Consider the following 16,902-nt stretch of genomic DNA (forward strand, 5'->3'; position numbering starts at 1 on the left):
GGAGGCTGCCTGAACAGATGTCAGTGGATTTCTGTGCCCTCTGGTTCCAGTGGGTCTAGCCAATGGGGAACCCAGTAGGAGTTACAAGGGAGTCAAGTCAGGGTATTCATCCCCTGCTTCTTTCTCACTGAGGTTGCTTCCCCTGGGCAGGCTGGGTCCCTGGAGAGTAAGCAGCTGCTCTGCAACTTTCCCTTCTGGGTTCTGCTGACTTCTCCTTCTCCCCTTGAGTCAGGGTGGTGACAGCTCTGCTGCTGCTAGCCAGGATTCCTGTGCTATCCCACCCCTATTTCTATAATTTGTCTCTTCGTAGATAAGCCTTCCCTGAATTATCATAATTTGAGCTATCTCTTTCCAGGTGGGACCCTGATACAGTAAGTGGCTCTAGAAATGGCCCCAAGAAAACTGCATGAGCAGGTGGCTCGGGATCCCATGGTGCCTGATCTACTTTATCACTGCCTCTCCCTGAACCTACCACACCTGTGGACCCATCAGGCTTCCCCTATAATAGTTAACAGAAAAGTAAAACAGCATGGGCCTGGTCCACTGCTGGATCTACACAGTGTCCCACACCAGCCAAAAGTGGACTGCCCTTTCACTACAGCCTCTCTCAGGGCCGGGCCTGAAAGACAGGAGTGAAAGCAAATCCTACCAGTGGGTGGAATTCAAAGCGGAACACCTACATGGACCATGGGCAGTGGCGAACGGGCTGGCTGGTCAGAGACTTGGAAAGAACAAAACTGGATGAACAGAGAAGGTCTGGAAGAGGGAAATGTGGACAGCCCTGTCTGAACAGGCTTACAGTGTGAAGACATTCCATCCATGCAGATGCCCACCAGAAGGCATCCATGTGGAAGAAGCTCTCAGTAATCAGGTATGACCTGATGACCACTCCTGTGGAGGTCAAGCAGCCTTTCCCCGGCTGCGCCAGTGCTTGCCTGCTGGGTCCACTTACAAAGGGGTCATGACATCAGGAAGGAGGCTCTGTAAAAGCTTAACAATAGGCTTACCCTCGGTAAGGCTGTGTAGGTGTATGGGCAGCCTGCGCCACGTCAAGCCTCCTGTTTTCTTAAAAATTCAAGTAAATTTTGCATCCTAAACAAACACTTACATGGCATTTACTACGTGCCAGGTACTATAAAAAGCATTTTAGATATATTAACTCAATCTTTATAATAATTCGATTCTTTTTTTTTTTTTTTTTGGCCACACCACGCTGCATGTGGGATTTTAGTTCCCCAACCAGGGATCGAACCCGTACCCCCCTGCAGTGGAAGCACGGAGTCTTAACTATTGGACCACCAGGGAAGTCCATAATTTGAAATTTAAAGCTGGGGAAACTATGGTATTGAAAAGTCAAAAATATTCCCAAGGCTACACAGCTAGGATGTAGTAGAGCTGAGAATGGACCGGACAGTTTAAATTCAGAGTCTGGGCTAGTACACTATGCTGCTCTCCACAAAAATTCTACAATGTTTGTTCACTACGAAAGCAGCATATCCCTTTTCTCCACTTCTTAGAGTAAAATCAGAATCTAAGAAGATACTGGTTGACCTTTTCTGTCCCACGGCACATGGATGCCTACCCATATCTCAACTTGAAGAGCACATTCCGAGAGCAATCATTTTAAAAGTTTGGTAAGACATGAACTGCATTACAGTTGCAGCTACAGAATCTGTGCTGTGTAACTAGAATGTGCTGTACAATTAGAATGAAGTCCTTTTAGTAAATTCCTAGGAAAGAGCCTAAAACAGACCCATCTTATACTGTTTTTAATCACGTTACAGCATAACTCCAGTGTATATGCCAGAGAACCTTCAAAGCCTGGAAGAACAAGAGTTTTTCCAGAATTACAGGCAAGAGATTTGGCAAAGCACTTTTCTGGGTGTTGGAGGACCATGAATGAGTCCATTCAAAAGCTAACCTTATTAAAACCTGAAAATAGGTGACTATGATCAATTAAAAAACCCATCAACGCAATTATCATTTGAGCCATTTTCAGGTTGGCAATTAAACTGATCAGAGCTCTAGTCATACTTCTCAGTCTCAAACATGTAATCTTTCTAATTACAAGTACTTGAGGGGGAAAAAAAAACAAACACTGAAGATTAAACCAAGTACTAGTGAAGCTGGTAATTTAGGCTTCACATTAGAGATAGTATATCAAAATGTGGTTTACCACATGGAAACTACTGACACAGCACTATTAAGCTTGGCAACAAGAACTGTAAAACCATACTCCTCGTCCTATGCTCTTATCATTTTTAAAAACAGTATTTTAAAAACTATAAATTTAGAGGAAAGTGGGGATTTTTCCCCCTTAATAGCTTCCTTTCGTCCTTGTGGTGAAACCTACACAATGGCTTAACTGATTTATGTGGTAACTTATTTTATGACAAGTCACTAAAACCTGCTTCACAATTTCTTGATCACATACCAAGGGCACTGCTCGGGATGTCTCAACACGAGGCCGGGGTGCAGTTGAATACATGTAGTTGAAGAGTCGGTCAATTTTCCTCAGAGGAACACCACCTCCTCGGTCACTCATCTAAGGTAAGAAAGGATCATGGCCTGTGACCAAGTCCCAGAAACAGCAAAATACCAACACATGCTGTGTCACCATTTAACTGCTGCCTGAAGAGCTCTGCTTTCCAAAATGAATACCACGCGATCCAAGTTGCGAATGTAAACATTTCCCTCACTGCTGGACTTAACCCCTCTAATATGTAGAATTCTAAGACATAAGGAACTCCACTGTAATACAAATTTCAATGCTGTGGCTTTGTGTAAATATTGCAGTCACACTAATGATGCAGTACAGCACACACTGGGGCATACATAGGCTTAGCTTATCTTGGATGTAACAATAAATTTGTAATTCCTTTCTGGCAGTTTGGCAACCAGATGAAACATGCATGTACCCTTTGACCCAACAATGTTTATTCTGAGAAAATAATCCGAAAAGCATGCTAAGTATGTATGAGAATATCCATCACAGCACTGTGTAGAACAGCTAAAACTGGATTACCACCTAAATAGGGGGCTATTTAAGTAAACTAACATACATTCTAAAACAGAATACTATTTCGCCACTAAATATTAGGTAGAACTGTATGTACTGGCATGAGAGGCTCATAAAATATTGTTAAGTAGCAAAAAAAATGGAGAGGCATTTATGACATTCTAATTCTGCAAAAATTATAATGAAGTCTAACAAAATATAATTTTATTGTCAATGGAATTATGAGTGATTTTCTTCTTTTGGGGTTTTAGTTTCTTAATTTTTTTCCACAATTACCTCTATTATGGAAAAAAAAGTATAATTTCCATTTTCAGGGAGGAAAAAAACAGAACCATTTCATTGTGTTTTAGAGTCTCATCTACAAGTAATTTCACAGCATAGTCTCCCAGACAACTTTCTGGTGAGTTATAAAGGACATAGTTCTTTACATTGTTCTTATGTCATTTTCCAACTCAAATCATACGGTAGATTGAATTTAGTAATTTATTTAGATTGTCTTCATTGTTTTCCTTCAGTTAACATGGACTTGTTTTCCTAGCTATTGTACAGCTTACCTTCTAATCTACTTCAGCCATTTTCCCTTGTCACAAAATCTAAATTGATTCTACTATCTATAATATTAACATGGTTGTGATATACAAACCTGCTTTTAACATATGTATATAGATATACAGTAAAAACTGTACGGAATGATATGTATTAAAAAGCCAACTTGAATGGCTTATAGCTGAGTTTTTATATAGTATCTAAAAATCTTTATGTGCACATCTATTACTCTCACAATGGAAATTCATAGCTGTTTTAATTTTTAAAATACAAATCTGCTTTGAAATATCATTTGAAGACTGGCCTCTGATGTCTCTAATTAGATAACTACAGTATAAAAATATATAAGAACTTGTATATGTAGCATTATGCTTGAAATTGTTCTTGGCTATGAATTGAAGCCCTGTGAAGAGATTTATTTTAGTAAGATAAATGAAGGGCTCTGGGTATTTTCTGAGATCCATCAATTTGTTAATTATTCATCCTTTAATTTAATGCTCTGCTGCACATTTGCTGGTAACATGAGTCAGAAGTGTGGTTCTATAAATATTAAGTAAACAACACATTAGATACTAAGATAAAAAGGTACACTTCAATAAATATTTCCTGATTTTCCTTAACCTTTTGGTCAGAAACACTACAGCAATCCAACATGTATGAAACAAGAAGTGATTTCTAGCCATAGGTTAGTATGATAAAAGCAGAGAGTGGAACAGAAAGGCCAGGGGTGACTCTGAGAAGTGGCATCTCACTGGAGGTGAAGGGGTAATCTAAGCTATGGAAATATAATTAAAAATTGATAAAGGTAACTGCTTTTGCTTTGCAGCCAAAAATGTAACAAACTGGAACCAGTACATTTTTAAAGTGGTCAAAAGAGTTTCCAAGAGAATTGTAAGAGGTATTATAACAGAACCTGAGTTCTTTGGGAAAAAGGGACAGAGGGAATAACGGAGAGACAGACACATTTGGTCTGCGTATATTTAAGACAAAAAGGGGGGGTCTGGGCAAGATGGTGGAAGAGTAAGACGCGGAGATCACCTTCCTTCCCACAGATACAGTAGAAATACATCTACACGTGGAACTGCTCCTACAGAACACCCACTGAACGCTGGCAGAAGACGTCAGACCTCCCAAAAGGCAAGAAACTCCCCACGTACTTGGGTAGGGCAAAAGAAAAAAGAAATAACAGAGACAAAAGAATAGGGACAGGACCTGCACCAGTGGGAGGGAGCTGCGAAGGAGGAAAGGTTTCCACACACTAGGAAGCCCCTCCGCGGGCGGAGACTGTGGGGTGGCGGAAGGGGGAGGCTTCGGAGCCACGGAGGAGAGCGCAGCCACAGGGGTGCGGAGGGCAAAGCAGAGAGATTCCCGCATGGAGGATCGGTGCCGAGTAGCACTCACCAGCCCGAGAGGCTTGTCTGCTCCCCCGCCGGGGCGGGCGGGGCTGGGAGCTGAGGCTCGGGCTTCGGTCGGATCGCAGGGAGAGGACTGGGGTTGGCGGCGTGAACACAGCCTGAAGGGGTTAGCGCACCACAGCTAGCCGGGAGGGAGTCCGGGAAAAGGTCTGCAGCTGCCGAAGAGGCATGAGACCTTTTTCTTGCCTCTTTGTTTCCTGGTGCACGAGGAGAGGGGATTCAGAGCGCCGCCTAAACGAGCTCCAGAGACGGGCGCGAGCCACGGCTATCAGCGCTGACCCCAGAGACGGGCATGAGACGCTAAGGCTGCTGCTGCCGCCACCAAGAAGCCTGTGTGCAAGCACAGGTCACTCTCCACACCGCCCCTCCCGGGAGCCTGTGCAGCCCGCCACTGCCAGGCTCCCGTGATCGAGGGACAACTTCCCCGGGAGAACGCACAGCGCGCCTCAGGCTGCTGCGACTTCCCACTGGCCTCTGCCGCTGCAGGCTCGCCCCGCATCCGTACCGCTCCCTCCCCCTGGCCTGAGTGAGCCAGAGCCCCCGAAGCAGCTGCTCCTTTAACCCCGTTCTGTCTGGGCGGGGAACAGATGCCCTCAGGCGACCTACACGCAGAGGCGGGTCCAAATCCAAAGCTGAACCCCGGGAGCTGTGCGAACAAAGAAGAGAAAGGGAAATCTCTCCAGCAGCCTCAGAAGCAGTGGATTAAAGCTCCACCAACAACTTGATGTGCCTGCATCTGTTGAATACCTGAATAGACAACGAATCATCCCAAATTCAGGAGGTGGACTTCGGGAGCAGGATATATTAATTTTTCCCCTTTTCCTTTTTTTGTGAGTGTATGTGTGTAAGCTTCTGGGTGAGATTTTGTCTGTATAGCTTTGCTTTCACCATTAGTCCTAGGGATCGGTCCGTCCGTTTTTTTTGTTTGTTTCTTCTTTTACTTAAAACCTTTATTAAGAAAAATAAATTTTTCTTAATTTTTTCCTTATTTTCTATTTTTAAAAATTAAAAAAATTTTCTTCCTTAACTTTTTTCATATTTTTTATTTTAAAAAATTAAACACATTTTCCTTAATAAATTTTTTTCTTAATAACTTATTTTTTATTATAAAAAATTAATAAATCTATTTTTGAAAATTAAAAAATTTTTTTCTTAATAAATGTATTCGTAATAATTTTTTTCTCATTTTTAAAATTATAATAGCTTTATTTTATTTTATTTTATCCTCTTTCTTTCTTTCTTTCTATTTTTTCTCCCTTTTATTCTGAGCCGTGTGGATGAAACGCTCTTCGTGCTCCAGCCAGGCATCAGGGCTGTGCCTCTGAGGTGGGAGAGCCAGCTTCAGGACACTGGTCCACAAGAGACCTCCCAGCTCCATGTAATACCAAACGGCGAAAATCTCTCAGAGATCTCCATCTCAACATCAAGACCCAGTTTCACTCAACGACCAGCAAGCTACAGTGCTGGACACCCTATGCCAAACAACTAGCAAGACAGGAACACAGCCCCATCCATTAGCAGAGAGGCTGCCTAAAATCATAATGCCACAGACACCCCAAAATACACCACCAGACGTGGACGTGCCCACCAGAAAGACAAGATCCAGCCTCATCCACCAGAACACAGGCACTAGTTCCCTCCACCAGGAAGCCTACACAACCCACTGAACCAACCTTAGCCACTGGGGACAGATACCAAAAACAACGGGAACTACGAACCTGCAGCCTGTGAAAAGGAGACCCCAAACACAGTAAGATAAGCAAAATGAGAAGACAAAAAAACACAGAGGAGGTGAAGGAGCAGGGTCAAAACCCACCAGACCTAACAAATGAAGAGGAAATGGTCAGTCTACCTGAAAAAGAATTCAGAATAATGATAGTAAAGATGATCCAAAATCTTGGAAATAGAATAGACAAAATGCAAGAAACATTTAGCAAGGACGCAGAAGAACTAAAGAGGAACCAAGCAATGATGAAAAACACAATAAATGAAATTAAAAATACTCTAGAAGGGATCAATAGCAGAATAACTGAGGCAGAAGAACGGATAAGTGACCTGCAAGATAAAATAGTGGAAATAACTACTGCAGAGCAGAATAAAGAAAAAGAATGAAAAGAACTGAGGACAGTCTCAGAGACCTCTGGGACAACATTAAACGCACCAACATTCGAATTATAGGGGTCCCAGAAGAAGAAGAGAAAAAGAAAGGGACTGAGAAAATATTTGAAGAGATTATAGTTGAAAACTTCCCTAATATGGGAAAGGAAATAGTTAATCAAGTCCTGGAAGCACAGAGAGTCCCATACAGGATAAATCCATGGAGAAACACGCCAAGACACATATTAATCAAACTATCAAAAATTAAATATAAAGAAAACATATTAAAAGCAGCAAGGGAAAAACAACAAATAACACACAAGGGAATCCCCATAAGGTTAACAGCTGATCTTTCAGCAGAAACTCTGCAAGCCAGAAGGGAGTGGCAGGACATATTTAAAGGGATGAAAGAGAAAAACCTACAACCAAGATTACTCTACCCAGCAAGGATCTCATTCAGATTTGATGGAGAAATTAAAACCTTTACAGACAAGCAAAAGCTGAGAGAGTTCAGCACCACCAAACCAGCTTTACAACAAATGCTAAAGGAACTTCTCTAGGCAAGAAACACAAGAGAAGGAAAACACCTACAATAACAAACCCAAAACATTTAAGAAAATGGGAATAGGAACATACGTATCGATAATTACCTTAAATGTAAATGGATTAAATGCTCCCACCAAAAGACACACACTGGCTGAATGGATACAAAAACAAGACCTGTATATATGCTGTCTACAAGAGACCCACTTCAGACCTAGAGACACATACAGACTGAAAGTGAGGGGATGGAAAAAGATATTCCATGCAAATGGAAATCAAAAGAAAGCTGGAGTAGCAATTCTCATATCAGACAAAATAGACTTTAAAATAAAGACTATTACAAGAGACAAAGAAGGACACTATATAATGATCAAGGGATCGATCCAAGAGGAAGGTATAACAATTGTAAATATTTATGCACCCAACATAGGAGCACCTCAATACATAAGGCAAATACTAACAGCCATAAAAGGGGAAATCGACAGTAACACAATCATAGTAGGGGACTTTAACACCCCACTTTCACCAATGGACAGATCATCCAAAATGAAAATAAATAAGGAAACACAAGCTTTAAATGATACATTAAACAAGATGGACTTAATTGATATTTATAGGACATTCCACCCAAAAAAAACAGAATACACATTTTTCTCAAGTGCTCATGGAACATTCTCCAGGATAGATCATATCTTGGGTCACAAATCAAGCCTTGGTAAATTTAAGAAAATTGAAATCGTATCAAGTATCTTTTCTGACCACAACGCTATGAGACTAGATATCAATTACAGGAAAAGATCTGTAAAAAATACAAACACACGGAGGCTACACAATACACTACTTAATAACGAAGTGATCACTGAAGAAATCAAAGGGGAAATCAAAAAATACCTAGAAACAAATGACAATGGAGACACGACGACCCAAAACCTATGGGATGCAGCAAAAGCGGTTCTAAGAGGGAAGTTTATAGCAATACAAGCCTACATCAAGAAACAGGAAACATCTCGAATAAACAATCTAACCTTGCACCTAAAGCAATTAGAGAAAGAAGAACAAAAAAACCCCAAAGCTAGCAGAAGGAAAGAAATCATAAAGATCAGATCATAAATAAATGAAAAAGAAATGAAGGAAACAATAGCAAAGATCAATGAAACTAAAAGCTGGTTCTTTGAGAAGATAAACAAAATTGGTAAACCATTAGCCAGACTCATCAAGAGAAAAAGGGAGAAGACTCAAGTCAATAGAATTAGAAATGAAAAAGGAGAAGTAACCACTGACACTGCAGAAATACAAAGGATCATGAGAGATTACTACAAGCAACTATATGCCAATAAAATGGACAACCTGGAAGAAATGGACACATTCTTAGAAATGCACAACCTGCCGAGACTGAACCAGGAAGAAATAGAAAATATGAACAGACCAATCACAAGCACTGAAATTGAAACTGTGATTAAAAATCTTGCAACAAACAAAAGCCCAGGACCAGATGGCTTCACAGGCGAATTCTATCAAACATTTAGAGAAGAGCTAACACCTATCCTTCTCAAACTCTTCCAAAATATAGCAGAGGGAGGAACACTCCCCAACTCATTGTACGAGGCCACCATCACCCTGATACCAAAACCAGACAAAGATGTCACAAAGAAAGAAAACTACAGGCCAATATCACTGATGAACATAGATGCAAAAGTCCTCAACAAAATACTAGCAAACAGAATCCAACAGCACATTAAAAGGATCATACACCATGATCAAGTGGGGTTTATTCCAGGAATGCAAGGATTCTTCAATATACGCAAATCAATCAACGTGATACACCATATTAACAAATCGAAGGAGAAAAACCATATGATCATCTCAATAGATGCAGAGAAAGCTTTCGACAAAATTCAACACCCATTTATGATAAAAGCCCTGCAGAAAGTAGGCATAGAGGGAACTTTCCTCAACATAATAAAGGCCATATATGACAAACCCACAGCCAACATTGTCCTCAATGGTGAAAAACTGAAACCATTTCCACTAATATCAGGAACAAGACAAGGTTGCCCACTCTCACCACTATTATTCAACATAGTTTTGGAAGTTTTAGCCACAGCAATCAGAGAAGAAAAAGAAACAAAAGGAATCCAAATTGGAAAAGAAGAAGTAAAGCTGTCACTGTTTGCAGATGACATGATACTATACATAGAGAATCCTAAAGATGCTACCAGAGAACTACTAGAGCTAATCAATGAATTTGGTAAAGTAGCAGGATACAAAATTAATGCACAGAAATCTCTTGCATTCCTATATACTAATGATGAAAAATCTGAAAGTGAAATTAAGAAAACACTCCCGTTTACCACTGCAACAAAAAGAATAAAATATCTAGGAATAAACCTACCTAAGGAGACAAAAGACCTGTATGCAGAAAATTATAGGACACTGATGAAAGAAATTAAAGATGATACAAATAGATGGAGAGATATACTATGTTCTTGGATTGGAAGAATCAACATTGTGAAAATGACTCTACTACCCAAAGCAATCTACAGATTCAATGCAATCCCTATCAAACTACCACTGGCATTTTTCACAGAAGTAGAACAAAAAATTTCACAATTTGTATGGAAACACAAAAGACCCTGAATAGCCAAAGCAATCTTGAGAACGAAAAATGGAGCTGGAGGAATCAGGCTCCCTGACTTCAGACTATACTACAAAGCTACCACAATCAAGACAGTATGGTACTGGCACAAAAACAGAAATATAGATCAATGGAACAGGATAGAAAGCCCAGAGATAAACCCCCTATGATAAACGCACCTATGGTCACCTTATCTTTGATAAAGGAGGCAAGCATATACAGTGGAGAAAAGACAGCCTCTTCAATAAGTGGTGCTGGGAAAATTGGACAGGTACATGTAAAAGTATGAAATTAGAACACTCCCTGACACCATACACAAAAATAAACTCAAAGTGGATTAAAGACCTCAGTGTAAGGCCAGACACTATCAAACTCTTAGAGGAAAACATAGGCAGAACACTCTATGACATAAATCATAGCAAGATCCTTTTTGACCCAGCTCCTAGAGAAATGGCAATAAAAACACAAATAAACAAATTGGACCTAATGAAACTTAAAAGCTTTTGCACAGCAAAGGAAACCATAAACAAGACGAAAAGACAACCCTCAGAATGGGAGAAAATATTTGCAAATGAAGCAACTGACAAAGGATTAATCTCCAAGATTTACAAGCAGCTCATGCAGCTCAATAACAAAAAAACAAACAACCCAATCCAAAAAACGGGCAGAAGACCTAAACAGAAATTTCTCCAAAGAAGATACACAGATTGCCAAGAGACACATGAAAGAATGCTCAACATCATTAATCATTAGAGAAATGCAAATCAAAACTACAATGAGATATCATCTCACACCAGTCAGAATGGCCATCATCAAGAAATCCAGAAACGGGCTTCCCTGGTGGCGCAGTGGTTGAGGGTCTGCCTGCCGATGCAGGGGACATGGGTTCGAGCCCTGGTCTGGGAGGATCCCACATGCCGCGGAGCGGCTGGGCCCGTGAGCCACAATTACTGAGCCTGCGCGTCAGGAGCCTGTGCTCCGCAGCAGGAGAGGCCGCGATAGTGAGGGGCCCGCGCACCATGATGAAGAGTGGCCCCTGCTTGCCACAACTGGAGAAAGCCCTCACGCAGAAACGAAGACCCAACACAGCCATAAATAAAATAAATAAAATAAAAATAAAAATAAAAAATCTAGAAACAATAAATGCTGGAGAGGGTGTGGAGAAAAGGGAACACTCTTGCACTGTTGGTGGGAATGTAAATTGATACAGCCACTATGGAGAACAGTATGGAGGTTCCTTAAAAAACTAAAAATAGAACTACCATACGACCCAGCAATCCCACTACTGGGCATATACCCTGAGAAAACCAGAATTCAAAAAGAGTCATGTACCAAAATGTTCATTGCAACTCTATTTACAACAGCCAGGACATGGAAGCAACCTAAGTGTCCATCATCGGATGAATGGATAAAGAAGATGTGGCACATATATACAATGGAATATTAGCCATAAAAAGAAACGAAATGGAGTTATTTGTAATGAGGTGGATGGAGTTAAGAGTCTGTCATACAGAGTGAAGTAAGTCAGAAAGAGAAAAACAAATACAGTATGCTAACACATGTATATGGAATCTAAGGGGAAAAAAAAGGGTCATGAAGAACCTAGGGGCAAGACGGGAATAAAGACACAGACCTACTAGAGAATGGACTTGAGGATATGGGGAGGGCGAGGGGTGAGATGTGACAGGGTGAAAGAGTGGCATGGACATATATACACTACCAAATGTAAAATAGATAGCTAGTGGGAAGCAGCCGCATAGCACAGGGAGATCAGCTCGGTGCTTTGTGACCACCTAGAGGGGTGGGATAGGGAAGGTGGGAGGGAGGGAGATGCAAGAGGGAAGAGATATGGGAACATATGTATATGTATAACTGATTCACTTTGTTATAAAGCAGAAACTAACACACTATTGTAAAGCAATTATACTCCAATAAAGATGTTTAAAAAAAAAAAAAAGACAAGAAGAATGGCACTCTGATGACAAATATATTGTGAAAGAGATGTGAAAATTGAAAAACTCTAAAGATTATTTGAAGAAAAAAATCAAGAATCATAGAAACATAAGCCTATGCCAAGGAAAAGGAAAGAGATTGTGAAAGAGAAGGGCAGTGTGGAGTAATGTCAACAGGAAGACAGAGGAAGAGAAGTTTGCCAATTACTTTGGAAATTTTCTCCTCAGTGCATGAAATCATCACCTCTCAATGTCATCTGAGACCTGCCATCCCTAACGTCCTGTTTCCCATAACACTAGGCTCCCTGGGCTAATATATGTGGATTTTCAGGTCCACAGGAAATGAACCACTACTAATTTGATGACAGTTCTGAAGGCAGGAAATTTACTAATCCTGAATTCACCCATAGCTCCTGAAGTTTCTTATTCAACAGCTTTTTAAGGTCTGGTTTGTAAAACTGCCAACAGTGAATGGACCAAGACATTTAAGTTTTAATTTATAAGACATGTGGCTATAACACTTACGTTATTTACTGAATATAGACCAAACACCAAATCTGAAACAGTAGCTAGACTTGTAAGTCATAAAAAACCAATTCTTTCACAGGATTTTTAGCAGAGGGATAAAAAGTAAAAAAATGTCAATAATTTCAACAAGCTAAAAGAATGGGGGGAGAAAAAACCCAGGCCTTGATTCTGAAAAGTCTAGAGTAAGTGATGGGGATGAAAACTCTACTGAAGAAAATTAAAGCAAGCATTTAACATGGAAAGCGCTAACAAGAGCAGATGCAGTCATGTGACCTGGATGTGAGGGGAGCCTGATATAGCTCAGGGCTTGTACAGAAGCTTCTGGAACAGTCTGTTCAAAACCCTTATAAGCCTGTCTTTTTTTAAACAGCTTTATGGAAATATAATTCACATACCATACTATTCACCCATTTAAAGTATACGACTCAATGGTTTTTAACATACAGGCATACCTGTGAGATATTGTGAGTTCATGTCCAGATACCATAATAAAGCAAATATCACAATAAAACGAGTCACTTGAGTTTTCTGGTTTCCCAGTGCCTATAAAATTATGTTTACACTTATCCAGTAGTCTATTAAGTGTGCAACAGCATTATGTCTAAAAAAATGTACATAAACATTAATTTAAAAATATAAAACAAAAAACAATTAGAATATCAAAGATCACTGATCACTACAATAAATACGATAATGAAAAAGTTTGAAATATTGCAAGAATTACCAAAATGTGACATAGAGAAATGAAGTGAGCAAATGCTGTTCGTAAAATGATGCCAACAGACTTGCTCAACGCAGGGTTGCCACAAACCTTCAGTTTTTTACAATAATGCTGCAAAGTACAATAGAGTGAAGTGCCATAGGACAAGGTATGCCTCCATTCACAGGTATGTACAACCACCACCACAGTCAATTTTAGAGTATTTTCAAGAAACCACGGGCTCTTTACTGATTACACTCCTAAGCAACCACTAATGTATCTCTTGTCCCTATATATTTGTCTATTCTGGACTTTTCATATACATTAAATCATAATGGGTGGCCTTTTGTGATTAGTTTCTTTCACTTAGCATATTGTTTTCAATGTTGTAGCATCCATGTTGTAGCATGAGCCAATACCTCATTCCGTTTATGGCCAAATAATATTCCATTGTATGGATGTACCACATTTCTGTTGATCTATTCGTCAGCCAATGAACATCTGGGTTGTTTCTAGATTTTGGCTACTGTGAATAATGTTTCTATGAACACTCATGTATAAGTTTTTGCTTAAATACCTGTTTTCAAGCTTTTGGGGTATATACCCAGGAGTGGAATTGCTGGGTTATTATGAACCTTTCTTTATACCAGACAGAGTCCCTAAGCAAAGCCTGTCCCCCAGCACAGAACGAGTCACTGATGAGTGCTGAAGAGCTCAGTGAACCTGGATCCATACAGTGATGGATGACCACAAGTGATGGAAAGCAGCTGCAGACCAGCATGCTAAAGCACAGGAAACACAAGCAGAAAAAGGGACGAGAAAGACCATGCTGCAGCACAACTGATGCCCCAAAGCAGAAGACATATGGGACTTATTTTGAATCAAACAGACCTCAATAAGCAAGTAGCTGACACATAACTAACCAAAAAATAGGCACACATTAGCATCTGGACTGGAAAAAAGTGACACATTCACATTACTTTTTCAGCAGAAAATATTCCCATATATTTACTTGTGCCTCCTTCTTTTATATGAATAGCCAAGAGGGATAAACAGAAAAAAGGAATTCAGAGGAAACAGTACAGAGAGCTGAAGCATTTTAATTTTTAAAAAAATAACTAATATCACTATCCTCAGAGTGATTTTAAAAAAGGATGAAACCAGAACAGAATACTACAAAAAAAAAGGAATAATAAAAAATAAGTTCCTGGGAAACTTATAATAGAAATAAAAATTCAATAGAGGAGTTGGGAATTCAAAGTCAAAGAAATCTCAAAGTAGAATGAAAAGTTCAAGATATAAAAAACAAGAAAAAAAGATAAAAATCAGAGGGCCATTTCACGGAGCCCAACATCTTTGAAATATGACTATTCAGAAAGAGAAACAGTAAAGAAGAAAGTATTTCAAAGAAACAGTGGAAATTCTAAAGGACCCAGCTCAATGGGTACAAAAAGGCTCACATCATTATGAAATTTCAGAACAGAGCTGAAGATCTTAAAAATTTCAATTAAAGAAAACAACAAAACCTGTCACTTATAACTGGTCACATACAAAGGAACAGGAATTGGAATAAGCATAAGTCTTCTCAAAAGGAATAGCAGGAGTGACGTCAGCAGAAACAGTGGAGAAAGGACCTCCAAAAAGTCCTCCATCAAAGCACCAAAGCAAAAAGGCAAAAATTGTCAGGACTCTGGAAATTAACCAAAGGCTTGTAGCAATCTGGGGAGTATTGACTCAAGAAAAACAACAATGAGCTTTGTGGTATTTTAACTTGGCTTATTCCCACCTCCCATTCCCCCACCCATCAACAACTTGCAACTAGAGTTGCCTGGCAGCCACTGGGAAGACGCTTTCTCTGACCTGATTCTGAGCTCCCCAGTGCAAAAAAGTCTTCCATGCAGGTACTCCCCATCCTCAGAAACACTTGTCAAAAACAATTAGAGGTAACTAATTAATTTGACAGCTGCCTGAGGCAGTCTACGACAGTTAAGGCAAATAATAGGCTACCCAAAAAACTTAGTAGGAAAAGCTAAGGAATGAGATGTCCATAGGGGCTTAGAAAAGCTCAAGGATATCCTGAAATCTAGAAGGTCATGCTCATGCCCAGGGCTATGTTCAGGAAGAACCTAAGAGGGTCCTAATCTTTCACCTCTGACCTTGAGGCTCTGTACAAGCAGAACCTGCAGGTTAATTCAGAGTTGTCAACTGCCTGGCTAAACATTGAAGGTGTGCCCCAATATGCACACAGAGTCTCCTGACAAAGACTGGGAGAAGGCATTTAAAGAAACCTCAGTCCAATCATTAGTTGACCACTAAGCAGAAAGCAAGCACAACAAAGAATACAGACATTACAGAATTAGTTTTGTAATGAAAAGTCACCAAACAAACAACTACCACCAACAACTTTAGGGACCTGGAAAGTAACTTATCTTCAGAGTTGCTGCATCATATATATATATTTTTTATACCACACCCAGTTTTATTAATATCTTACACTAATATGCTACACGTGTTACAATTAACCAATAGTGATACGTGATTGTTAACTAAAGTCCACATTTTGTTCACATTATGCCTTTTTTCCATAACAGGACACCCCATTACGATTGTCAGGTAAATGTCTCCTCAGGCTTCTCTTGGCTGTGATAATTTCTCAGACTTTCCTTGTTTCGGATAACCTTTCAGAGTTTTGAGGAGTTCTGGAGAGTATTTCATAGACCGTCTCTCAGCTCGGATCTGTTTGATGTTTTGCTCATGGCTTGACTGGCGTAAAGGGTTTAGGGAAGGAAGACCACAAAGGTAAAGTGCTCTTCCCATCACACCCCATCAGGGGTTCCTACTATCAACATGACTCATTTTTTTTGGTTATGGTATTTTTTTTTAAACATCTTTATTGGAGTATAATTGTTTTACACTGTTGTGTTAGTTTCTGCTGTATAACAAACTGAATCAGCTATACATATACATATATCCCCATATCTCCTCCCTCTTGTGTCTCCCTCCCACCCTCCCTATCCCACCCCTCTAGGTGAACACAAAGCACTGAGCTGATCTCCCTGTGCTATGTGGCTGCTTCCCACTAGCTATCTATTTTACATTTGGTAGTGTATATATGTCCATGCCACTCTCTCACTTCATCCCAGCTTACCCTTCCCCCTCCCAGTGTCCTCAAGTCCATTCTCTACGTCTGAGTCTTTATTCCTGTCCTGCCCCTAGGTTCTTCAGGACCTTTTTTTTTTTTTTAGATTCCATATGTATGTGTTAGCATATGGTATTTGTTTCTCTCTTTCTGACTTACTTCACTCTATATGACAGACTCTAGGTCCATCCACCTCACTACAAATAACTCAATTTCGTTTCTTTTTATGGCTAATATTCCACTGTATATATGTGCCACATCTTCTTTATCCATTCATCTGTTGATGGACACTTAGGTTGCTTCCATGTCCTGGCTATTGTAAATAGAG

The 16,902-nt window shown here is 40.0% G+C and overlaps 1 protein-coding gene across 1 annotated transcript in view; it reads right to left on the reverse strand.

The window, feature by feature from the left end:
• PDK1 (pyruvate dehydrogenase kinase 1) overlaps nucleotides 1-16,902 on the reverse strand; it is a 45,707-nt gene that overhangs the window by 6,301 nt on the left and 22,504 nt on the right. The window contains exon 9 of the mRNA XM_068544911.1: nucleotides 2,435-2,545. Coding sequence (XP_068401012.1) covers nucleotides 2,435-2,545 — 111 coding nt within the window. The remainder of the gene's footprint in view (nucleotides 1-2,434; nucleotides 2,546-16,902) is intronic.

This window comes from Eschrichtius robustus, chromosome 5 (genome assembly GCF_028021215.1).
Source record: "Eschrichtius robustus isolate mEscRob2 chromosome 5, mEscRob2.pri, whole genome shotgun sequence".
Lineage (NCBI taxonomy): Eukaryota > Metazoa > Chordata > Mammalia > Artiodactyla > Eschrichtiidae > Eschrichtius > Eschrichtius robustus.